The 24,888-nt window shown below is 35.9% G+C and overlaps 3 protein-coding genes across 3 annotated transcripts; all 3 read left to right on the top strand.

The window, feature by feature from the left end:
* The first annotated feature begins 727 nt into the window (after window positions 1–727).
* On the top strand, window positions 728–7,321 carry LOC114726140 (hydroxymethylglutaryl-CoA synthase). The gene is made up of 12 exons (XM_028912707.1): window positions 728–914; window positions 1,076–1,182; window positions 1,805–1,937; window positions 2,640–2,783; window positions 4,057–4,215; window positions 4,807–4,880; window positions 4,990–5,065; window positions 5,180–5,235; window positions 5,548–5,635; window positions 5,731–5,871; window positions 5,979–6,128; window positions 6,841–7,321. Exons 1-12 carry the CDS (start codon window positions 843–845, stop codon window positions 7,036–7,038), a joined length of 1,398 nt encoding a protein of 465 aa, XP_028768540.1. The 5' UTR covers window positions 728–842; the 3' UTR covers window positions 7,039–7,321.
* A 1,553-nt stretch (window positions 7,322–8,874) lies between these two features.
* LOC114726141 (peroxidase 66) lies at window positions 8,875–10,762 on the top strand. Its single transcript, XM_028912708.1, has 3 exons — window positions 8,875–9,162; window positions 9,252–9,440; window positions 9,999–10,762. The coding sequence occupies exons 1-3, from the start codon at window positions 8,941–8,943 to the stop codon at window positions 10,563–10,565; spliced, it is 978 nt and encodes a 325-aa protein (XP_028768541.1). The 5' UTR covers window positions 8,875–8,940; the 3' UTR covers window positions 10,566–10,762.
* Window positions 10,763–22,828: 12,066 nt separating this feature from the next.
* Window positions 22,829–24,502, top strand: LOC114726179 (peroxidase 66-like). The gene is made up of 3 exons (XM_028912744.1): window positions 22,829–23,113; window positions 23,224–23,412; window positions 23,759–24,502. Exons 1-3 carry the CDS (start codon window positions 22,886–22,888, stop codon window positions 24,323–24,325), a joined length of 984 nt encoding a protein of 327 aa, XP_028768577.1. The 5' UTR covers window positions 22,829–22,885; the 3' UTR covers window positions 24,326–24,502.
* Window positions 24,503–24,888: the final 386 nt, after the last annotated feature.

The raw sequence follows: 24,888 nt of genomic DNA on the forward strand, positions 1-24,888 counted from the left end.
TACCACAGTGGCAACTCTCGCAAATACTTCATCCCTAACCTACCTTACAGTCCACCCTCCAGATCCAGCGACGACCTTTATGGCCTATTTCATGTGTGTGTTTGCGCGCGTAATAGACGTGCACACGCGCACACATATACGGTTAATGTGGGGTTTCGGTTCCTAAGATTTAAACATATTTTAATTTTAATTTTTTAAATTTCAAAAAAGACATGATTTTAGTTTATGAAATTTATTCTATCTTTAAGGATTAGTTTATGAAGGTATAACAATATTAAACTCTGTTGAAGTGTCGTAAATAATCTTATGTGAAATTATCAAATGATACTTACCAGGATTTTGTGTAGGTAATAGGGGGAAAAAAAGAACACAAAATGCATGATCGTACAAATGGGGATGAATTTTCAAAACCTAGTATAATAAACAACTTTTTAAATAAAGAGTAAGTAAAGAAGCGGTTAAATAGTTGTGTTTTGAGATTTTTTTTTTTCAAACCCCTGTTATTCATACAAGATTTAAATAGGTGTTGTTTGGTAAGTTATCGTCACTACTTTAATACTGTTTACAAGTAATCAAAATTAAAAAAAAGAATCCATATTTTAAGGGGGAAAAATTATAAACCTCTCTCTCTCTCTCTCTATATATATATATATATATATATATTTTTTTTTTTGATATATTTCGTTCTTTTGATTGATTTTGATTTACCTCCACGGCTTCACGTTCTTTTCATTCGCCTTCCTACAAGGCCCTTCTTCCTCGCCACGCTCTCTCTTTGCAGTCGCACTATCGCATTTCCTTCTTCTGCTTTCTCAACAACCGAAACCGTCAACATCACAGTCATGGCTTCGCGTCCCAAGAACGTCGGAATCCTTGCCATGGACATCTATTTTCCTCCTACTTGCGTTCAGCAGGTCCACACTTCTGTGCTCTCTGTTTTCTCGATTTATTCACTGTGCCTTGAAATTGATGGATCTATGTAGCATTTCAGCTCAATTTCTTGCTCGATACTGGATTTTCTTGTGAAGTTGTGCTTAGAATGGATTTTGTTTTTGGCTGTTATTTGCATCTACAGGAAGCTTTGGAGGCTCACGATGGCGTGAGCAAAGGCAAGTATACTATTGGACTTGGGCAAGATTGCATGGCCTTCTGCACAGAGGTGGAAGATGTTATCTCAATGAGGTCAGATACGATTGGTTCAGAATACAATAGTCAAGTCTGAGTGTTCTGTGTTAGAGTCGGCTTCTTCTTCTTGCTAATCACTGCTTACTTCTGCAGCCAACGCGTTTACTCTATTTTGTTAAAAATTCTGTTAGGAATTAACAGTATATTCATGTTAAGGAAGAAGCAAGTTATGAAATACCGATTTAAGGATTGCTTATTTATTTCGAGAATAAATAAAAAACGATTCGCTATCGAACCGACGGAGTTCGTATTTATTTTTATATTCTAATTTATTAATTTTTTTTAGCATCAACTGTAGAGTTCGTGCAGAGAACTATGTAGCTTTCCGCAACCAGTGATAATTTTCATGTTCTTGTTGCTGATTATCTGCTATGATAACTAGATTGTGCAGGGAGATTGTACTCATTCAAAGCATAGATATACATCATGGCCTATGAATAATATATTTTAATATAGATTTTATGTTATATGTAGGATGTATTGAATAGATACTGCTTTTGGGTGCATATTTACATGATATACAGTGCCTATCTTTATTATAGATTTGTAGAACAAATCTTCAGATCTGCAACAGCTTTCTTGCATTTATTCTGATTCGTTCTTTTACTGTCAATACCAGCTTGACGGTTGTTACTTCACTTCTTGAAAAATTCAAAATTGATCCAAAGCAAATTGGACGCTTGGAAGTTGGTAGTGAGACAGTAATTGACAAAAGCAAATCCATTAAGACCTTTTTGATGCAAATTTTTGAGGTATCCTTTTCTTGTGTTGGTTCTTACACCAGAGACTACATTCCATGGGATTGACGTACTTCCATAAAATCACAATATGTAGGCTTCATTAAGATTGGCATTTCAAGTTCAAGCATGTAGCGAAACTAAATTATAATGGTTGTTGCTGTTTGATAATTGAGATTTCATTTAGCATTTACATTGTTTCCTGTGATCTTTGACTTTATCACGAAAAACATATAATCATGGATATAAAGATAAAGGATGTTGTAATATTTGGCAAATATGAAAGATTCTTGATTTGTGCAAATATTAAGCCCTCTTGCTGGTGCCATTTCTTTTTGCAAATTGATTTCTTTTAAATACTTGTGCTTCTCCAAGTTAAAAGATTGTATATGACTAAATTTACTCACTCTCGTCATGTTTAAATCTAGCCAAAGTTTTAAAATGACTTGGATAAATCCATTTGAAAAGCAAATGACCAAAAAAAAAAAGGGGAAAGAAAATCCACTTTAAAAGCGAGTTTGCACAGAGCTCTCATTTCTCTTTCTTGTGTTAAAATCTTGTCAAAATCATGAAAGAGATACTTTCTGGCATAGAATTTTGATTTTGCTCTGAAATTTCCTTGTTAACTGAACTTATTGATGAATCCCAAGGACAAAATAAGAGAAAGAAATATCTTGTCTGTGTTCATATGTGTATATTGACTCATGTAACAACCAGGAGAGCGGTAATACAGACATTGAAGGTGTTGATTCAACAAATGCATGCTATGGAGGAACGGCAGCTTTGTTCAACTGTGTGAATTGGGTGGAGAGTAGTTCATGGGATGGGCGCTATGGACTTGTTGTTTGTACAGATAGTGCGGTATGAGCTCCCAGCATTTCTGACCTTTATTCCATTCTCCTTTCTTTACCTAAAGTTGCAGTAAATTACAATTAAATGGAAAAGGAAAAATTGATTATTATTATTTTTTTTTTTTTGCCTTTTGTGACAAATTTATGGAAGTAATTTTATATTTGTGTCAGAGCCTCTAATCAACCCTATCATTTTTAAATAGATATCACCATAAACAGCATATCAATGGTAATCGGGAGAGTGTTTGAATGTATACCATAATCCTTCTCTCTGCCACTTCCGTGTGTTCTCATCCTTGTCACTGCTCACAGTTGGGACAGCATTTTCCATTTCCAATCTCTGCCAAAAATCATGTCCCATATGAATACAAAAATCAAGTTTAAAATAAATCATGATAAAATTTCAAAATCAATAGCCAAGCATATACACGTAAGGAAGCTTGTTAGAATAAGATACAAATTTACTATTTTATCTGCATATCATGCATAATTGCATATCTTGTGTACACAGAAGATGCTAGCCTCATTATTCTGGATTTCTGGGGAGGTTAGAATACTCCGCAGTTTAAGTAGAACCATAAAACTATCTATCTGCAGAGAAAACGTCAATGAGAATAGCCTCAAATAGGTAAATTTGTCATCACCAGAAACCACGAACTAAAATGTTTTGGGCAATAAACTAAATAAGTTGAAAACGGAATCACATTTATTGCTTTATTCTTGTAGCATGTTTACTTTCCGAAAAAGCATATGCAAAAACTTTTTTTTTTTGGTTGCAACAAAAACTTCAACTGCTAATAATTCTTACCTTATGAAATAACAATTGTATTTGAAGTGCCAATACAATGGTTAATTTTCTATCTTATGCAAGGCCGTATTGCTTATGGGACTACAGAATTTAAGGTGCCAGATCAGAGAGTACTTGTCCAATTTATCAAGCTGTAAAGGGAAAATTTTAAGCTATTTCTGTTTTATAAAAATATTGCTGAGATAGTGTTCCCAAATTGAAATTCTTTTTTCTGGCTGTAATACACACGTACAGATACACACGCACACACTTTCTTTTTTTCAAAAGAAAGAAAGTAAAACCTGCTAATTGCGGTAGCCTCTCTGAGCTAAATAATCTGAGGCTGCATAATAAAGTTGAACTTTCTATAATCCAATGTTGGTGCGAGGCATACATCCAAACTTTCTGAGTGTCGTTGCAACACATGCTGTATCAGATGAAGTGTACATCTTTAAAACACACACCAATATGCTCACTTTGACCTTTCTTGTTTCAGGTATACGCTGAAGGACCTGCCCGTCCTACTGGAGGAGCAGCTGCAATCGCCATGCTTATAGGGCCGGATGCACCAATTGCTTTTGAAAGCAAATTCAGAGGCAGCTATATGTCACATGCCTATGATTTTTACAAGCCAAACCTTGCAAGCGAATACCCAGTAATGCTTTATCACTTATTCTCCGTTTCTTTTTCAGATCAAAAAATAAAAATTGAAAGATTCCTTTTAGGTTTTTACCGAGCATCTTTTAGCATATGACTAAAGCATTCTTAGTTTTATAAACTGAAGAACTCCACTGTGGTGATGATGCCGTCCAGTCTAATTTCCAGTGTCATGTTTCATTGGTTTGAATTGTGCAAGTAGTGACCCAAAAAAATAAAGGAGAGGAAAAAATAGTTAAGTGATTATTTCTTGGGAAAGATTTTTCTAAGACTTGAGTCAATCCCACCTTTTTTATTTCTTACAAGTCATTTTCTAATAATAATATGGTTCATTTTCCTCTGCCCCTCCCCTTGCATGTCATATTCAAACTCTGGGTGTTTTATTACCCTAAACATAGTAGTAGTTATCCATTACTGGTCTTTTAGACATTTTGGTGCACTTATTAGGGTGATTGATTTTAAACAGTCCTTTGCGACTTGCAAAAATTCTTGCTTGCATACTTTTTTCTGCACACAACTAGATGTTACTTTAATGATATTTTTTCTTTTTATTTCTTTCCTTTTAAAAAAGTTGTTGCATTCTTCATAGGTTGTTGATGGAAAGCTCTCCCAGACCTGCTATCTTATGGCACTTGATTCCTGCTACAAGCATTTTTGTGAGAAGTAAGGATATTCTGAAATGAGAAAGCCTTTCCTTGTATCTTATGTAGAATGGTTATTAGTACTGTTTTTCCTTTTGTTTGTTTTTGTATACTTAGTATTCTGTGTACAGATTTGAAAAATTGGAAGGGCGGCCGTTTTCCATCTCAGATGCTGATTATTTTGTGTTTCATTCTCCATATAACAAGGTAATGGAAGGGCAGCCGTTTTCCATCTCAGACTGCTTGAATGTTTTACTGTAGACAAGCGCATGCACTTTGAGCAAATAGTTGTTTATTCATTCTCCACTCAATGTATTGCAGCTTGTACAAAAAAGTTTTGGTCGGCTGTACTTTAACGACTTCCTGAGAGATCCCAGGTGTTTATCTTTTGCTTCAGCTCTATCTTATAAATGTATGAATTTCTAATACAAGATGCTAGTTTATATCAATGATCAGTTCTTTGGAATGGGTAATTGCTGCATTAATTTTTGGAACCTTTTTGCAGTGATAGGTCAGTAGACTGCATGCACTGAGATTTGCATATACTTGTTTTTAATTTCCACCCTAAGTTACAGACATTTCCTAGAAGAGAAGAATTAAAAACTTGGGATGTTTTTAACTAACGTTTACAACTCAATATATGTTTTTTCCCTCCATTTCCCTGAATCTGAGTAAGCTATGTGTACCAGATCTGTGGATGAAGTTGCTAGAAAAATCCTAGGACCATTCACGGCTCTATCTGGTGATGAGAGCTATCAGAGCCGTGATCTGGAAAAGGTAGCTACTCTGGTTGAATCCAAATCAAGTTCTTTGACTAACATGATTGCCATTACCAAGATCGTAGATTATTTATGGTCATTGTGAATTTGTAGGCAAACCAGCAAGCCGCAAAGCATTTATACAACGAGAAGGTGCAACCCACCACATTAATCCCAAAACAAGTCGGTAACATGTACACTGCATCTCTCTATGCAGCACTTGCATCTCTCCTTCACAATAAACGTAGCTCACTGGTAACGCTTTATATTTCTTTCCAGTGCATAACTTTCTGGGTGCCGCATCTTTTATGTGGCAGGATTGATTTAACATTGCTCATTAGGATTGTTCTCTTTATTTGCAGGTAGGTAAGCGGATGGTTATGTTCTCATATGGAAGTGGTCTAACAGCTACGCTGTTCTCCTTCCATATTCAAGAGGGTCAACATCCGTTTAGTTTGTCAAACATTGTGACGGTGATGAATGTTTCTGGCAAGTTGAATCAGAGGCTTGAGGTATGGCTCCTCTAATCATATAACTCTAATAGTAATGTTTGTCCATCCCCTGGCAAATTGGCGTCGAAATTTGAAACTAGGCGTAAGCCAGAACTTGAATTTTTAATGCATTTTCCTGTGTTACACCTATAACAACCCATTTAAGTGTGATAATTTAATAGAATTTTTGGAAGTAGAGTTTTGATAATCAAATGGACGGTTAAGATTATTTGAGTGCTTCAACAGCTCAGATCTGTTTTTCACTTTATAAAATGCAGTAGCTTTTGTTTGGCAAGTAGCTGTAAGTTTTCCATGAGAACTTTCAATACGAATACTGTCCTAGAAAAATTCATAATTTATTCCCAAAAAAAAAAAGATTTGAACATTTTAACAATTTTAATTGCTAAGATCAGATAAGTTTTTAGGACTTGTAAATATAACATTTAGACTGGATGTAGAGGTGTATTAGTGTATGCAGCATGGGTAAAACGTACTAGAGATTCGGAATCCAGGATGGACCAGACTTATGGTATTAGTGATTACTCAATGACTGGATGGCTGAAATGTTAAAAGCGTTTATAGTTTTTCTCCTACCTAAATTATTAGAGTACTTAGTGGTAATACTACATTTATAGTAAATAGGAGTAACAAGTAGGTGTTTCAACCATAAATTGTTGGTCGTTAGCGCAATTAATGTGACTTGAAACGAAAATTTATCAATTTTTAAATGCAGTTTCCTCCGGAAAAGTTCGTCGAAACTTTGAAGCTAATGGAGCATCGTTATGGGGCCAAAGATTTTGTGACAAGCAAGGACTCTAGCTACTTACCTCCTGGCACATATTATCTCACTGAAGTTGATTCCATGTATCGTCGATTCTATGCCAAGAAATATGATGACGCAAACTCACAATTTGCTCCTAATGGTCACTGACATCTCCGAATTTAGAGGTCTCCTTTTTTGCCTCACAGAATAAAATTGTATGGGGCATTCTTAAACTTTGCCTCGTCCAAATTCCGGGGGTACCCAAAAAATTAGTGATTAAAAGTCAAAATTACCAGTTTGATATTTTTTTCCCCTGGTAGAGCTGATATTGTTTGATAGACTAAGCCTTCGTGGTAAGCTTCTGGATGCGGTTAAAGTTGTTTATTATATCTGATAGAATATGAATATATTTATAAAAATTATTAAATGCCGTATTATTAAGTGTGGCTTAGTTTATTCTTAGAATTTGAAAGGTTTAGTCAAGCTGTGATGTGATAACTGTAAAAATTATTTCTTTTGGAGGGCAAGTGGTGTTTTTATTAAGAATTATTATAATAATAGTTTTTGACCTATTCAAGTATGTATTTGTAAGTAATTTGACGTTAAAATGTGAAGCAAGTCAAGATTCGTGAAACAGGTAAATATGTTTTGCAGTTTGATTTATAAAGATTGAGTTTTGTGCAGTGCATACCATTTTTGGAAATAAGTGTACCTTATACTGATGCTGATTTTATTTAAAATAAAATGGTTTCCCTGCGGAATAAAAACTGTAAAAACTGTAAAGAGCCTTCCAGGTCTTAAAATAAATAAAAAAGGAAGAAAAAAAAAACTGCGAGAGTCTCTTGATCCTGGACATTTCTTGGGGTCATGTATCATTTTACTAGCTAAGCAAATAATGGACGCATGGGCCCGTGCCTAGGGTCCTTTCACAAGATGTTTTTAACTAAAATTATGCAAATCAAGAAAAAGGAAAATGGCCCAAAAAAATGCCTGTTAAAATTTAAAATAATAAATAGGTGATTTTATCATGTCGAAATTTAGTTTGACATTCTAAAATTATCCCTCCATTTTCTCAAATGTCACAATAATTTTCTCTATGCAATAAATATCGTTACAATTCGATCATCAAAGGTTTGTTTATTAAAATAATTTTCAAAGTGATTTTCCAACTCAATAATGAAGAATGGAATTTTTGGAAGAACACAATAAATGTTTCACTATATTTCATTAAAAAAAATCTTAAATTTAGAAAAAAGAAAGAGCGTGAAAATGAGTAATCTTTTTTGTTTAGGAATAGAAATCTTCACTCAGGATCCTTTTAGATAATGGGCTCAAGAGATATTGAGCCTAAACATTCATCATGGACTTTTAGATCGGCTTTCAAAGCGGTCTTCCCCATGTATTTCTTTGATTTGGTCTTCTCAAGGAGGAGGATTTTATACATTTTGTTAATTTTGTTCATCAGATTCAAATTACTGAGTATGCAAGTTAGTAATTACAGAGTGGTCTATTCCAGGGTTTCTCTTTTTAATTACTTTCTAATTACGCAGCCTCCCACTAATAAGAACAACATATATACCTGTAAAATAAGGCACATTCACATTTTTGGTTCATATAACTTCTACTCAATCTTTCATCACCAACTCTACAAACTCAACTAAATTGATAAGTATAAGCGAACAGAACCATATGTACTACAAAAACAAACCTTAAAATCCCCTTAATATGCCAAATAACAAATATTTTTTTTTTTGAAAAAAAAAAAAGAAAAAGAAAACCTTGATGGTCACTTTCAGATACAGGTAGGTGGGGATAGACTACTTGGTCTTAAAGCGCACAACAAATGCTTGAGTCAAAGTTTTGTTGTGTTTCTAGACTTTGCCATAACTTATAACATTGAGTGACTTTAAAGGATTATGATGATTCTTTGTTAAACATGCACTTTGTTAGTAGATTCAGTTCTATTTATACAGCTTCATGCTTCCACGGATTCCTCACAATCACAACCTCATCATTTCTCAGTTCTCGTGTTCTTCTTCTTCTTCTGAGTCGTATCAGTTCAGACCAAAAATGGCTCATAGTCTGCCTCTGAAACACTTGTTCTGTACAACCATTTTGGCTTTCTTAGCATTGGCTTTGTTATCAAAAGCAGAGCTTGATGCCCATTATTATGACCATTCATGTCCCCAGTTGGAAAAAATCATCAAGGACACTGTTGTTAATGCCTCTAAGCATGACCCTAAAGTCCCAGCTCGTATTCTGAGGATGTTCTTCCATGACTGTTTCATTAGGGTACGTATGATCTTTCTTTTGTTTGTGTGTGTGTACACATCTTTTTTTTTTTTGGTGGCTAATTTGTTAATGTTTATTCTTTTGTGCAGGGTTGTGATGCATCAGTGTTATTAGACTCAACTCCCACAAACAAAGCAGAGAAAGATGGCCCTCCAAACATCTCTGTTCGATCATTCTATGTGATCGACCAAGCTAAAGCCAAGCTTGAAAAGGAATGCCCACACATAGTTTCATGTGCTGATATTCTTGCCATTGCTGCTAGAGATGTGGTAGCCCTGGTAACTAACACACTTCAACTTCTCTTATATATTCTGTTTGTCCGAGGAAAAATTGAATTTTTTGGTCCCTATAGTTTTAATTCGATTATAACTTAGTCCTAAAACTTTGACTTAGTGCAACTCAATCCCTATAGTTTCAACTGAGTTGAAACTCAATGATTAAACTTTAACTCATTGTAACTTGGTTCTTATAGTTTTAGCCATTTAAAACTTTGATTATTAAGTTTCACGAAATATATAATTTAATTTTCTAAAACATAAGGAATGATATTTTAATTGATTTAACTATAACAACCGAGTTGTAGTAAATTAGAGTTCAGAGATCAAGTTTCAATTGAGTTAAAATTATTGGAGAATGAGTTACACCGAGTCAAAGTTTAAAGATTGAATTACAGAAATTAAAGTAAAATTATAGAGACTAAATTACATTAACCAAATAAAATTTAGATAGAGTTATGTAAGAGTCAAAAAGTATAAGAATAAGAAGATTAATTTTTCGTACAAATTAGTGCGCACACAAAAGACACAAAAGTAACTTTACTGATATATCTGTTTCAGTCTGGGGGTCCATCATGGGATGTTCTAAAAGGAAGAAAAGATGGAAGAGTCTCAAAAGCATCAGACACAAGAAACTTACCAGCTCCAACTTCAAATATGAGCCAACTTATTCAAAGCTTCGCCTCAAGAGGGTTAGACATCAAAGATTTAGTCACTCTATCTGGTGGTCACACTTTGGGATTCTCCCATTGTTCTTCATTTGAAGCTCGTCTCAGAAATTTCAGTCTGTTACATGACGTTGATCCAAGTTTGGACTCTGAGTTTGCACAAGATCTCAAGAAGAAATGCCCAGAAAAAGCCTTCAGGGGCCATAATGCCGGACACTTCATGGACTCAACAGCTTCAGTGTTTGATAATGACTATTACAAGAGATTGCTTGCTGGGCGAGGACTGTTCATATCAGATCAAGCCATTGTTGGAGATTACAGAACCAGAAGGATTGTTGAAGCTTTTGCTAAAGATCAAACCTTGTTCTTCAACCAGTTTGTTGCTTCCATGTTGAAGCTTGGCAATGTGGGTGTGTCTCAGGATGGAGAAGTGAGACGTGATTGCAAGGTTGTGAATTGAGAAAGAAGCCGGAGACTAACTATCGTCCAAAAAACATTTTTCTGTTTTTTTTTTTCCCTTTCACTGCTTCTGTGGTTTGCAAGGTGGTGATAATGTGTTGTCATGACTCAAGACTAAATAAAATAAGAATGTCGTGAAATGAAAAATGTTGTCGTTTTCTTTAAATAATATGTCTTACTCTTGATGATCCCCAAGTCTCTGCCTGTATTACTAGCTTGTTTTTTCTTTTTTAACTTTTTTCGTTCAAGTTGGGAGGATTGAATCAGAAGCACAAAGTCAAGGAAAGTCATCTTCGTGAAATTAAAGGAAGAAAAAGATTAAGGCTGCTTTTGGATTGGCATTTTAGATGAAAAACATGCATTGACAATAGCAAAATCTGCATTGCTTAGAAAACATATGTTTATTTGGGCTTTGCTCAAATTAACCATATGTGATTAGTCGGCTTTTTATATGTAATCTTTTTACTTAGTTTGAATAAAATTGTTTGATTAAAAAAAAAGCATATGTTTGGATTAGTTTTTGTCCTAATTGACTTTTGGGGGAAAAGTATCTTTAAAACAATTGGTAATTTGAGCCACATTGGATTGAGATGGATTGGTTTATGCAAATTCCTCTGGAGAGAGAAGGGATAGCACACTTGCAGCAGCTTATAGATAAAAGCTGAAATTACTCTAAATGTTCAGCTAAAATTATTATAAACGACCCAATTGACTCTTAAAAAAAACAAAAATCTATCCATGTATAACTTTCACCTTTTTTTTTTTATATAACTAAAGCGCAGGTATCGTCCTATTAGAGGTAATGTTATCTGAAACACTATCAGACACTAAATATGAAAACTTCTCCGAGCAGAGATTCAAACTTTTTGCTTTTTGGTTAAAAAGACAACTTCATTAAAAAAAAAAAAAAAGAAAAATCTTAATAGCAACCACATGAATGATATTTTGAGCTGAGCCCAAACAGAATATGAAGTCCGGCCCAACAGCTGAAATAAAGAAAACCAGAAAGCAACAAGAAGATAATCCAAAGGCAAAATCCCAAAAAAGAAAAAAACTTCTAAAATTTTAAAATTTCAAATCAAGAATAACTACAAAAATGTGTTGTTATTTATTTTTCATATGTTATCAATTATTATTAAAATCTAATAAATAAAATTGATTTAAAATTTTAAAATTCAAATTTTTTTTTTTTTGGATTCTCTAATTCAAACAAACCCAACCAACCAAACTGAAAAAACCACCAAAACAAAACCCAAAAAATAGGCACGCAACACGTTGAACTCAGCAGAAGTCAATCGAACATGGAAGGCTGGGCTGAGCAGCTGATTAACTCCTCGCATCTCAATTTTAATTCGCAAAAGGCACGAAATAAAAGTTACTTTTACTATCGTTAATTTAAACAAACCTTAAGAGGTCAAAATAAATGTCAATACTTTTTTTTTCTAAAAAATCTTTATTAGATTCTCCACTTATCAGCAGAAATCTATGTTTCTAAATTGTGGAAGGCAAACTTTGACATCCAAACAAAACCTGGTAAATGGGGTCTACTAATCTAACATTCTCATCACTACATCTGCTGCATTGCTATTCTAATTGACACAGGTTAAAGTATTAAATAACATCCAATGTTGTGATGCCGTTTTTCAATAACATTCAATACTCTCATTTTATTTATGATTCATCTAGCAACTTAATGCTATTTTTTAATACATCTAGCGCACCCTAATATTATTGTCCAGATACATCCAATACCATAATATTATTTATGGTTTAATATGTGTTCGAAGCAGCAAAAAAATAACGTCAGAGTCTTAAATGCATCATAAATAAAATTAGGATACTAGATACAATTGAAAAATAACATCCGGATGTTTCATACTATTTTATCCATTAACATACACACACATATATAAACGGTATAAGTACAGTGCTAGCTTTGATCCCATATATAAAAATTAATTTTTTTCCTTTCAAGTTTTGCCAATTGATAAATACTCTTTTTACTCGTTGATTTTCAAAACATTCAATGGTTAGTGGGAATATTTGTAAAAAAAAAAAAAACAATTTAATGATATAAAGGTACTTCTTTCAATCTTAAATACAAGGTCCAGTTTAAAAAATTTGTCTTGATTTTAAATATATGATTTCAACCTTCTTTATCTTCTTTATTTACTTTTTTCTTTTTTCAAATCACCCATATCAATTTTATAATTATCTCACTTTCTTTGTATTTATTGCTCGCTCTTATTTCTTATAAGGTATTTTATAGAAGGTGACAAATAGACCTTTTCTATTAATAACAAATAACCAACTTTATTAATTTTCTTAATTTTCATGAATTAGTTTACTAAATCTTATATTTAAGATCAGAGAAAATAGTAATTTAAAATTTTGGATCCTAAGACCTTAAAAGATAACGTATATTTGGGACTGAAAGTAGGATTTATTATTGCTCGTAAACCTTGAAGTTGGTCATATGCTAAAACAACCCTCGTTAAGTTTTATTCCATTTGTTGTGAAACAAAAATCACTTTGTATTTATATGTGTGTGTGTGTGAAGATTTAAAAAAAAATACTATCTCTAATTCTTATTATAAAAGCTCGTTTGATTTTTATTTTGATTTTAAATAAAAGACTCCAATCCACTTTATCTTTTATATTTATAGAAATGTTAGTTCTAGCTAATATACTTGATTAGCAAAGATATTTTAAGAAAGACAATATTTATTGTAAGATAAATTTCAGAATGGATCGAAAACATACCGGGTCGGATCTCGGGTCGGGTCGGTCGGATCTTCTTAGCTCACGCTTAAGCTAGACTATAAAAGTCTGAGCTTTTAAGTGCACAGCAGAGCACCTCTTTTGCAAGAAAGAAAATAAGAGAGAGAGAGAGAGATAGTAGGAAAGCTCTACTACTGGAGTGATTTGAACTGATGGGGGGAAGCCTCTATTTATAGCTTTTGTCAGGGATATTTTGGGTAGCATAAAAATATCCACTGAGCCCATCAGATAAAATCTGAGATAAGATATAATATATTCTTATCTCATAATATCATGATATTTGAATTTAAATCCAGAATCAATCACAATTAATTCTAAATATATATACTTAATATATATTTAATCTACACAATATAAATTAATTAATTAAATATAAATTAATTAGATTTATATCGTAACCGATTAGATATGATTGAGGGTGTTTGACCAAGTCAAACATATCACAATATCGCTTGGATATTTGACTGATATATTCTCTCTATACCCGGTCAAATAATCCGGCCCATCAAGGGCGGATCCAAGCCCAAAAATCTAACATCTCCCACTCGCACTTGATGGGCTGCCCATCGTGCGATAGCTAAATCTTTCATTGCTTCATACTAGGTGTCTGCCGTGACCGCGTGGGCATGACGTCATCGATTCGGGCGCCTGTGCACTAGGAATCCTTTATTCAGGACCAGCACACAAGAACACCCTTGGTGTACCTGCAAATTATATGCTTGTTGCCTCGAATACCCTAGTTTTATCCATACACTTTACTTGTGGCATATCTAATCCCTCTCGAGTTATTTTGTTTACTCAGATTGCCTTCTCATACGTATGGTATCCACACTTGCTTAGTTGTTCTGTTCAACCTGCAAGGGACATGTCACAGATACCAACGTAGATGTGTATTTCAGGATAAATCTTCCTTCTGACTGTTCATCATTTAGTTTTGACATAGTCGCTTTCTCAGTCTTGACCCGTTAGATCGCATCATTCTTGACCATGGGGTTTAGGCTAGAGTAGCTGCCACTAAACCAAAACCTTGTGATGTTGTCTAGTCTTAAGGGCATTATGAAAGTTTTATTTCCTTTCTGGGACTCACACCGTAATGGATCAGGGATCTTCCATCTACGTCCCTTGTTGCGGATTTGAGTGAGCCCATGCAGTATGAATTGCATGTTACGGTGCTCAATCCACCAAGTGGAGTATGTCGCTTTTGGTTTTAATAGCACCATACAGACTTAAGTTCTAAATGCACTCCAACATTTGAACCAGGAGCTCTTTCATCACAACTATATATGACGTCTCACTAGTAAAGAGTTCCTTGTCTGGCTACAGGTCTCATGGATGACACATTATCCATGATTCGGCCCAAACTTTTATGGGTCTCATCTCAGTCTAGCTGAGGTGACATTTGTGCAGTGATTCTTCTCTACCATCTCATGGTGATCATCTGCTGTCAAACCTTCTATATCCCATGAGAACATAGCGAGGCAGTTGCTCGTGTGAGTGAGCCAACCTTGTGACTTGTACGACATATTTGTATTGCATACCTTGTGCCTATGCATGTATAAATACACAAATATACAAGAAAAATTTCTTTGAACTGGATAAAATGCATTGAATTACTAAGTAAGAGGAAAAAGGTTCAGTACAACATGCCTTGTGCCTGCGTATTTGAACAAAAGGGATCAAAAAGAAAAAAGGGGTTCAATACATCATGCTCTACGCATGCCCAAGGCCTTTACATGCTTGACGAAAGGATCTCTAGCTATAGGCTTGGTTAGGGGATCTGCCAACATCTTATGAGTGGACAAGTATTGAACTGTCACTTGTTTCTTAGCGATCATATCCCTTACAAAGTGATACTTTATGTCTATATGCTTAGTACGATTGTGGTACTTAGGGTCCTTTGCATAGGCTATTGCTGCTTGACTATCGCAGTGAATCAGAGTTGGTCCCTCACTCCCACTATGGATTCCCAATCGTACTAAGAATCTTTTGAGCCACACAGCTTCTTGGACAGCTGCAGAACAAGCTACATATTCTGCTTCCATGGATGAAAGAGACACACACGTTTGTTTCTTGCTGCTCCAGGAGATTGCTCCGTTATTCAGTAGGAAAGCATAGCCTGACGTCGAGTGTCGCTCGTCCAGGTCTCCTGCCCAATCAGCATCGGAATAACCCTCCGCACGAAGGCCATTTCCTTGATAGCATAGCTCATAGTCCATGGTTCCTTTTAGATATCTCATAATCCTCTTTACAGCTTCCCAGTGTTTGACTCCTGGATTGGATTGGAATCGACTCACAAGTCCGACTGCGAAGCATATGTCTGGCCTGGTACACAACATGGCGTACATTAGGCTGCCAACGGCACTTGAGTATGGGACTCTCTTCATGCGTTCTATATCGCATTGTTTTGTAGGGCGCATTTCCTCACTTAGGTTATGTCCCTTAACCACAGGGGTATCCATAGGCTTGCAGTCTCTCATATTGAAACGCTCAAGAATCTTTGCTATGTATGCCTTTTGTGACAATGACAGCAATTTTCTAGAACGATCTCTTCTTATCTTAACACCTAAGATATATTCTGCTTCGCCCATGTCTTTCATCTCGAAGTTCAAGGATAACCACTCTTTGATCATCTTTATTAGTTTCAGATTGGTACCAGCTAGTAGTATGTCATCGACATAGAGGGATAAAATGACAAAGTTGTCTCCAAAACGCTTGATATAAACACAGTGATCTTCCTCGATCATTTCAAAGTCATAGGAGCTTATGGCTTTGTGGAACCTTAAGTACCACTGCCTAGATGATTGCTTGAGTCCATAAATGGATCTCAAGAGTTTACAAACCTTTTGTTCGTTCCCTTTCTGTATGAAGCCCTCAGGCTGTTCCATATAGATTTCCTCATCTAGTTCTCCATTCAAGAAAGCGGTTTTTACATCCATCTGATGTAACTCTAAGTCTAAACTTGCTACTAAAGCCAGTATCAGTCGTATCGAGTTGAAACGTACAACAGGTGAGAAGGTGTCTGCGTAATCCACTCCTTCCCGTTGTGTATACCCTTTGGCAACTAACCTTGCTTTGGGTTTATCAATTGATCCATCAGCCTTACGTTTGTACTTGAGAACCCACTTGCTCCCAATTGCCTTTCGGCCAGGTGGTAGATCAACTAATTCCCATACTTGGTTGGATTCCATGGAATCCATTTCCTCTTGTAAGGCCTTCTGCCATTTTTCCTTAGCAGGTCCTGTTAGTGCTTCTTTAACACTTACAGGGTCTTCTTCATCGTGTTCTGGACTAACGATGAAGGTTGCTCCTTCAATTGAGAAGCGTCTCTTAGGAGTTTTATCTCTGTTACTTCTCCTAAGTGGGGTTGTTGTAGGACTTACTTCCTGTGACTGGGTTAAACCTTGTTGTGAAAATGGCTCAACCCTCCCACTCGGATCAGTAGACTGAGGAACACTTTGTTGTACCTCATTGCCATCATCCTCATAAAGACGGCTTGTTCGATCAATACTCCCTTGCTAGGATATTCGGTTTCTATGAATGTTGCGTCCCTTGACTCTATCTCAGTCACTGAGCCGTCATCATTTTCACCAATGAAGACATAGCCCTTAGAGTTCTCAGAGTATCTTATGAAGATACACTTTTTGCCCCTTGGTTCTAGCTTGTCATATTTATGGGAAGAATCACGAATATAGGCCGCTGACCCCCATGGTCTTAGGATGCTTAGATCCGGTTTGCGGTTTGTCCATGATTCATAAGGGGTTGTAGTGACTGATTTAGAAGGCACTCGGTTAAGTATGAATGTGGCAGTTAAAAGAGCATCTCCCCAATATGAGGTTGGAAGCTCAGCTTGTGCCATCATTGATCTAACCATATCGAGGAGAGTTCTATTTCTCCTTTCAGCAACTCCGTTCTGTTGAGGAGTGCCAGGGATTGTTAGTTGTCTAACAATACCCCTTTCTTCACAGAGCTCCTTGAACTGATCAGAGAGGTATTCTCGGCCTCGGTCAGTTCTTAAGGCTTTGATTCTTGAACCTAGCTGATTTTCCACTAGATTGAGATATTTTCTAAAGCACTCTAATGCCTCAGATTTGTGGGAAATCAGGTAAGTATAGCCATATCGGGAAGAATCATCGATGAAGGTAATAAAATACCATGCTCCATGACGTGCCCTAACACTCATTGGTCCGCAAATATCAGAGTGTACCAACTCAAGAGGATGGTTAGCCCTGGTTGCCTTTCCGAAAGGCTTCCTTGTGCTCTTGCCAGCAAGGCAATGTTCACACAGAGACATTTCCTTTTTGGACACGTTTCCTAGCAAACCCTCTTTTGCCAGTTTGGTCATGCGTTCTTGACCAATATGTCCTAATCTAGCGTGCCATATATCGTAATTGACATCGGAAGAAAGCGCATAGCAAGAACTAGAAAAATTATCATTGAAATTTTCTAAAACAAAGAAACCATCCGAAACATAACCAGAAACTGAAAAATTGGTCCCATACGAAATGTCTACTGTGAAATCATGAAAAAAGACATTGAAATGAAATCTAACTAAGGAAATAACAGACACAAGATTTCGTCGGATTTCCGGAGCGTAGAGGACATTTTGCAGGACTAGGGTCTTTCCTCCATGCAGGGTCAGCTCACAAGTACCGATCCCTTTGACTTCTACTCTCGCGTTGTTCCCAACATAAAGCCATCTGCTTCTTGCTGGTAACCGACGAAATTCTGTGAAGTTCCCACGATCCTTGCTCACGTGGTCTGTGGCCCCTGAGTCTTTTTCTGCTCAGGGCAGTCCTTGGCATAATGCCCCTTTTGTTGGCAAGCATAGCATTTGATGGTTGCTATGTTCCGCTTCTTTGCAGGTTTCTTGCCTTTCTTGAAGGAACTATTTCCTTTCTTCACTTTAGGGCTGCCTTTCTTATTTTGAGAGCCTTTGCTTCTCTTGGACTGGTTTTGGGAGGTTGCCCCTCCCTTTCCTTCAGTTAAATATGCCTTATTGACAGGCTTCACAGTTTCCATCCGATCATCCTCCAGTTGGAGGTGGCGAGCTACATCAGCAAAGGTTTTTATACTCTCATTATGAGTAATGGTGTGCTTCATGGTATCCCAACTTGCTGGGAGAGATCTCATGACAGCTTGAATCTGTTGCTCATCAGATAAAGCGCCTCCGGCTTCCTTAAGCTCCCTTATTAAGTTCTGCATTGCCCTTAGGTGATGCCTTATGGGAGTGTTAGGACCCAGCTTGAAATTATCAAGTTTGACGGTGAGTCTCCTAAGCCTCGCAGCAGAGGTACCGTCAAATTCGGATTTCAATGCTGCCCACATGGCAGAGGCTGAAGGGTGTGTTTCAAATTGCACCAACACATCGTCAGTCATGGCACTTAGCATGGTTATTCTGGCGATAGTGTCCCTTCTTTTCCAGGCCGCGTAGCCGTCCTGGTCCCTTCGCGATGCATTTGCCTCAGGCTCTAGAAGAAAAGTAGTCAACACATCAGTGACTTCTTGTTCTTCAAGGACATACGATATCTTACGACGCCACATGCTGTAATTGTCTCCGTTCAGCTTGTCACCTCCTACGAGGTCAGCTATGATGGACTTGATTCCTCTTTGAGACATCGTGCTATCACATAGACAACAATGCATTTTAGTACGGTATGCAGTATACACACTTTATTCAAGTAGGTCATAGGTCGTCCGGATAAGAGTTTCACCATTTTCATGATCAGGAGACAACTAGGTTGGCTCCCATCCCATTACTCCTGGTTAGTCTCTTACCTTTCTTACCTCTGACTTTCCTTGAACATATCCCTAATTGGAGTTTTCCTCCTGAAACTCCCACTCAAATAAAGCATTTGAAATAAAAAAAAATTTATTTATTGAAGCATAAATGTTTACAAAAGAAATTTGGATAATTCCAAAAAAAGGTCTCAAGAGTAAACATTAAATGAAAAGGAAAAAAATAAATGTGAACAGAAACTCATTCGTTCATGATATATTTTATCATTGTTTCTCTCAAACTCTCTTTAACACCTTTCCAGCATCTACAGAGACATTGTTTAAAAAATGCTTCACTAAATATGTGTCCCCTCCTCGCCAGTTCCTCTCTGTATTGGATTGCAATATTTGAGAAAAAGAGTGCGTCTTGCTCATTGACAATTTGTTTAGCATAATAAGTCAATTTTGAAAAGAGGCACTTTTGATGCTTGTATTCATCAGCATGCTTTTCTGCTATCTGTTCTATTAAATTTATGTCCTTGGGTCTGCAGACTTCTTCCTCTTGTTGGTCAGGAACACATTTCCTTTTACCACTGCTCCCCTCAGGTACATTAGAGTTTACTTGTGATTGAGGCGCTTTTCTTTTATTTGTACTTTCGGCAGCATAATAATTTGAAGATTTCGAATCATCAGAAAGAGGAGAATAAGTTGGATATTTTCCAAAAGAGGAGTTAGAATTTGAGTTTGAGTTGGCCATTTCCTAAACCCAAAAAGAACAAGTTAAGAAAAATAAAAATAAAATTCAAAAACATTTATTTGCTATTTTTCGTACCCAAAAAGTCATAAAAAATCAGCACATAATATATTAATTCATAGCTCATGATTTTAGAAATATTTCAGGTCAAACAGGGCTCAAAAATAGCCCCTCACGCGCCCTCACGCGCCCCAATAAGCAAAAAAAATTCCTTTTTTTTTTTAAGGGCTAGGTTCGCCCACTCTCAGGACCGGCGCGTGTCATACACGCGCCGCCTTTCCGGCCTCTCGCCGTCACCTGACCTATTCCAACTGATTCCTCACGTCTCAAGGAGTTTATATATGTGCTTTTTATGACCAAAGGGTCCCTAGGTGGACCCCACGCGCCCACATGGCACGTCCAAAAAAAATTTAAAAAAAAACCTTTTTTTTATTTCAAAAAAAAATTTTAAAATAATTTTTAAAAAAAAAATTTCGGTGACCGACCCGACTTCCAGGGGATCCGGGTCCACGGACCCAAAACGCAGCGTTTCACTTAAAGTGAAACGCTGCGTCCTGGCCAGCCCAAAACGACGCCGTTTGTCCCTGACCTCCAGCCGGGTCGCCCCAGATCCGGCTGGAGCTCCGGCGGGTCCGTCGCGACCCGCCATTTTCGAACCGCCGTATCTTCCTCCTCCGAGCTCCGTTTTATGCATTTTAAGTGTCTATGGACTCGTATTTTCGTGCTCTACAACTCTATGGGTTTATTTTCTTTAAAAAACATCAATTTTAAAGACCCAAAAAAATGGTTCGAACGGCCGACGTTGGAAGCTTCAGAAAGTAGACTTCGATCACGTTTTTAAGCCTTACAGAATAACAGGTAATGTTTTCGAACTTCACTTATATAAATGGAGTGTTTATGTGAATTTAAAACACAAGCATATAGAGTTCGAATTGCATACGGCATATTCACGATGCAGCGGAAAAAAAATGAGCGTGTAATATATATATATATGCACACATATATTGAGAGCCTCAAGAACATCTCGGCTCTGATGCCAATGTAAGATAAATTTCAGAATGGATCGAAAACATACCGGGTTGGATCTCGGGTCGGGTCGGTCGGATCTTCTTAGCTCACGCTTAAGCTAGACTATAAAAGTCTGAGCTTTTAAGTGCACAGCAGAGCACCTCTTTTGCAAGAAAGAAAATAAGAGAGAGAGAGAGAGATAGTAGGAAAGCTCTACTACTGGAGTGATTTGAACTGATGGGGGGAAGCCTCTATTTATAGCTTTTGTCAGGGATATTTTGGGTAGCATAAAAATATCCACTGAGCCCATCAGATAAAATCTGAGATAAGATATAATATATTCTTATCTCATAATATCATGATATTTGAATTTAAATCCAGAATCAATCACAATTAATTCTAAATATATATACTTAATATATATTTAATCTACACAATATAAATTAATTAGATTTATATCGTAACCGATTGGATATGATTCAGGGTGTTTGACCAAGTCAAACATATCACAATATCGCTTGGATATTTGACTGATATATTCTCTCTATACCCGGTCAAATAATCCGGGTCATCAAGGGCGGATCCAAGCCCAAAAATCTAACATTTATTTATTGTAAATAACTAACCTAACTAATTTTCTTAATTTACTCACATTAGTTAACTAATTTTTATATTAAAGACCAAAAATAGTGGTAAATAGTCTAGATTGTAACAAGATGCAATTGATATTTTACTAAAATATCTTTATGTTTTAATGATCTAAATTAACAATTGTTTGAAAACAAAATCAAAACCCTTAAACAGACTATTGTTTAAAGGAAGAGGGATTACTATATATCAGTTTCTTCCCATCCAACAAACTTTCGTTTTTTTTTTCCTTTTTACATATCAATTAATTTCTTAATATAGATAAAGTTAATCGTTAAGTAAATATTTGCTGAGTGGTTAAGAATATTTTGCAGTTTTCAATATACAAAAAGTTGTTGCGCACTATACACCTTTATTTGGTCATTTTATAAATAAATATTTTCTAATTTCTTTTTTAACATATCAAAATAGTTGATGATGATATAGTAACAAAGATTTTTTTTTGGTTGAGGAAAAATATAGGGAAAATTACAAAAGAAGACCTTGAAATTGCAAAAACACAGATAGGGACCCTTGATAACTTCACTATAGCTTTTGACAATAATAATATGTTATAAAGTTATCAAAACCCAAAGTGAAATTGTCAAGGATTCCTATTTGCGTTTTTGCAATTCCAAGGTCTTTTTTTGCAATTTTTTCAAAAGTATATGCTGATAACAATGGCTACGGTTTTGTTTTCCTTGCCTTGAACATAATGTTTTGAAGATTTTTCCCCCTAAAATACCAAGCACACCCTTAAATGCAATAATAAGTAGTTGGAAAATAATACAATCAAAGTCGTGGTAAAAAATGGGTTTCATATTCATAAAGAATATTTATTAATGATGGCATCCACTAGGTTTCACATTTATAAATATTTTCATTATTCTTGGTAATCATTTCCCATTTTCAAGGAGAGAAAAAATAAAATAGACATATTTGAAACAAGATTTGTTTAATTATTTTAGTCGTTGGTCTTTCTGGAACCTTACCGAGCCAAGACATTAAAAAGCAAATCTTGTACTCCACCATTCCTCATCAACATAACATCTTACCTACTAAACTGAACCTGATCATGTTCAATATCCAACAGAACTGTAGTTACAATAACACATTTTGCTTATTAGTACCTAACCTAACTATTGTACTTTTTCTGGTACACGTTCATATCATACAGTTTTGTTGATTGGCGGCTCAGGTACTTGGTCTCCAAACCAGCTTTTCAAAAATTCTCCCCTTTTTCCCAATCATTGAGTGGCTTCAAAGCATCACGGTCTTGCGTTTAAGCATTTGTTAGTGAACATATAGCTCACTTCCCTGTGTGTATATATATATGCACCAGACTCTCCTCAAGTTTCCATTGTATCCTGGTCAGTTTCAAATTGCTTTGTGCATTATAATTAATCTGTTTCTTCAGATTGATTCTGAAAGAGATTATGGCTCCAAAATACGTCGTCGTTCCGATCTGTTCATCACTAATCCTCTTGTTGACATTGCTTTCAGTTCCATTGGTGTCCAAAGCTGAGCTTTATGCACATTATTATGACCAAACATGTCCTCAGTTGGAGAAAATCATATCAGAAGCAGTCCTCAATGCTTCAAAATATGACCCAAAAGTGCCTGCTCGTATACTCAGGATGTTCTTTCATGACTGTTTCATCAGGGTATTTATTATATATAACTCCATTTATTGTGGGACTTATTGTTTCTGTAGCAGTTTGCATTTATCTTCATATTAACTCACACTTGCCTTTTTATTTATTATTTTGTGTAGGGTTGTGATGCATCGATACTTTTGGACTCAACTCCAATGAACAAAGCAGAGAAAGATGGCCCCCCAAATGTGTCAGTCCGATCATTCTACGTCATCGACGAAGCCAAAGCCAAGCTTGAAAAGGCATGCCCTCGTACAGTTTCATGTGCTGATATTCTCGCCATTGCAGCAAGAGATGTGGTAGTCCAGGTAGCATAATACTCTCTACACTCCTTACTTAAGTTGAATAGATTAAAAATGTTAAATAAATTAGTTAATTATAACAAATGTTGACTTAATCACCCCAAAGTATTGCTATGTATAACACTAGACTATGTATCAATTTATAAGTTAAATAAATTAATTTTTAAAAAAATAATAAAACATGAAAAATAAAGTATATTGAGATATTATATTTGGGATGAAATCCAACCTTTTATCTAGCTCCTATGTTTGGAAGTGGACCGAGTAATTGGTACTCATGACACCTCTCTCTCCCCTCCGGTGTGGAACCTCATTATGTGTTTTTGTTATATGTTGATGATTTCTTGGACAGTCTGGGGGTCCATATTGGGAGGTTCTAAAAGGAAGGAAAGATGGAAGAGTGTCAAAAGCATCTGATACGAGGAACCTGCCAGCTCCATCTTCAAACGTCACCCAACTCATTCAGAGCTTCGCTGCGAGAGGATTGGACGTCAAAGATATGGTCACTCTCTCAGGTGGTCACACTCTGGGATTCTCACACTGTTCTTCATTCGAAGCTCGCCTCAAAAATTTCAGTCTGCTACATGACGTTGATCCCACTTTGAACACTGAGTTTGCCAAAGATCTGAAGAAGAAATGCCCAGCAACCCCATTTAGGGACCATAATGCTGGACACTTCTTGGACTCCACAGCTTCGGTGTTTGATAATGACTACTACAAGAGATTGATTGCTGGGAAAGGTGTGTTTTTGTCAGATCAATCACTTGTTGGAGATTGGAGGACCAGGTGGATTGTTGAAGCTTTTGCTTATGATCAGAGTTTGTTCTTCAAGGAGTTTTCTGCTTCCATGTTGAAACTCGGAAATGTGGGTGTCTCTACAAATGGAGAAGTGAGACTTCATTGCCGGATTGTGAACTGAGATTTGAGAGAGAGACATAATAACCAGATTTTACTGTCTTTTTTTCCTTCTACTGCGTATCCTTGTGGCTTACAACGATGTCACAAGTATAACGATATTGTTATTACCCATGTTTCGATTAATGTAATTTGCTTAATAAAAGGAATGAATTTGAAATTTTCAAAAATTTTAAGTTTTTATTATTCATTTGTACGTATATGTCGTGCAATGCAAGCCACATGGAGAGAAAAACTAGTTGGAAATATAAAAAAGTATATTCTTTTTTAGAAAGTACAAATATATGGGAAAATCTCAAAACAATATTTCTTGAATTTTAAAATTTTAAATCACTCTTATTTATTACATTTTAATGGCAATTGACTACACTTGAGAAGAAAATAACAACACACATTTTTGTAGTAATTTCTGATTTGAAATTTTAAATTTTAATAAGTTTTTTTTGGGAATTTTTCCTAAATATTACTAGAAATGTGGAGTTATTTGAATAACATAATTTTCTAAATTTCAATAAGTTTTTTTTGGGAATTTTTCCTAAATATTACTAGAAATGTGGAGTTATTTGA

The sequence above is a fragment of the Neltuma alba genome, unplaced genomic scaffold, assembly GCF_004799145.2.
Source record: "Neltuma alba isolate B1F8T4 unplaced genomic scaffold, ASM479914v2 tig00012343_pilon, whole genome shotgun sequence".
Classification (NCBI taxonomy): domain Eukaryota; kingdom Viridiplantae; phylum Streptophyta; class Magnoliopsida; order Fabales; family Fabaceae; genus Neltuma; species Neltuma alba.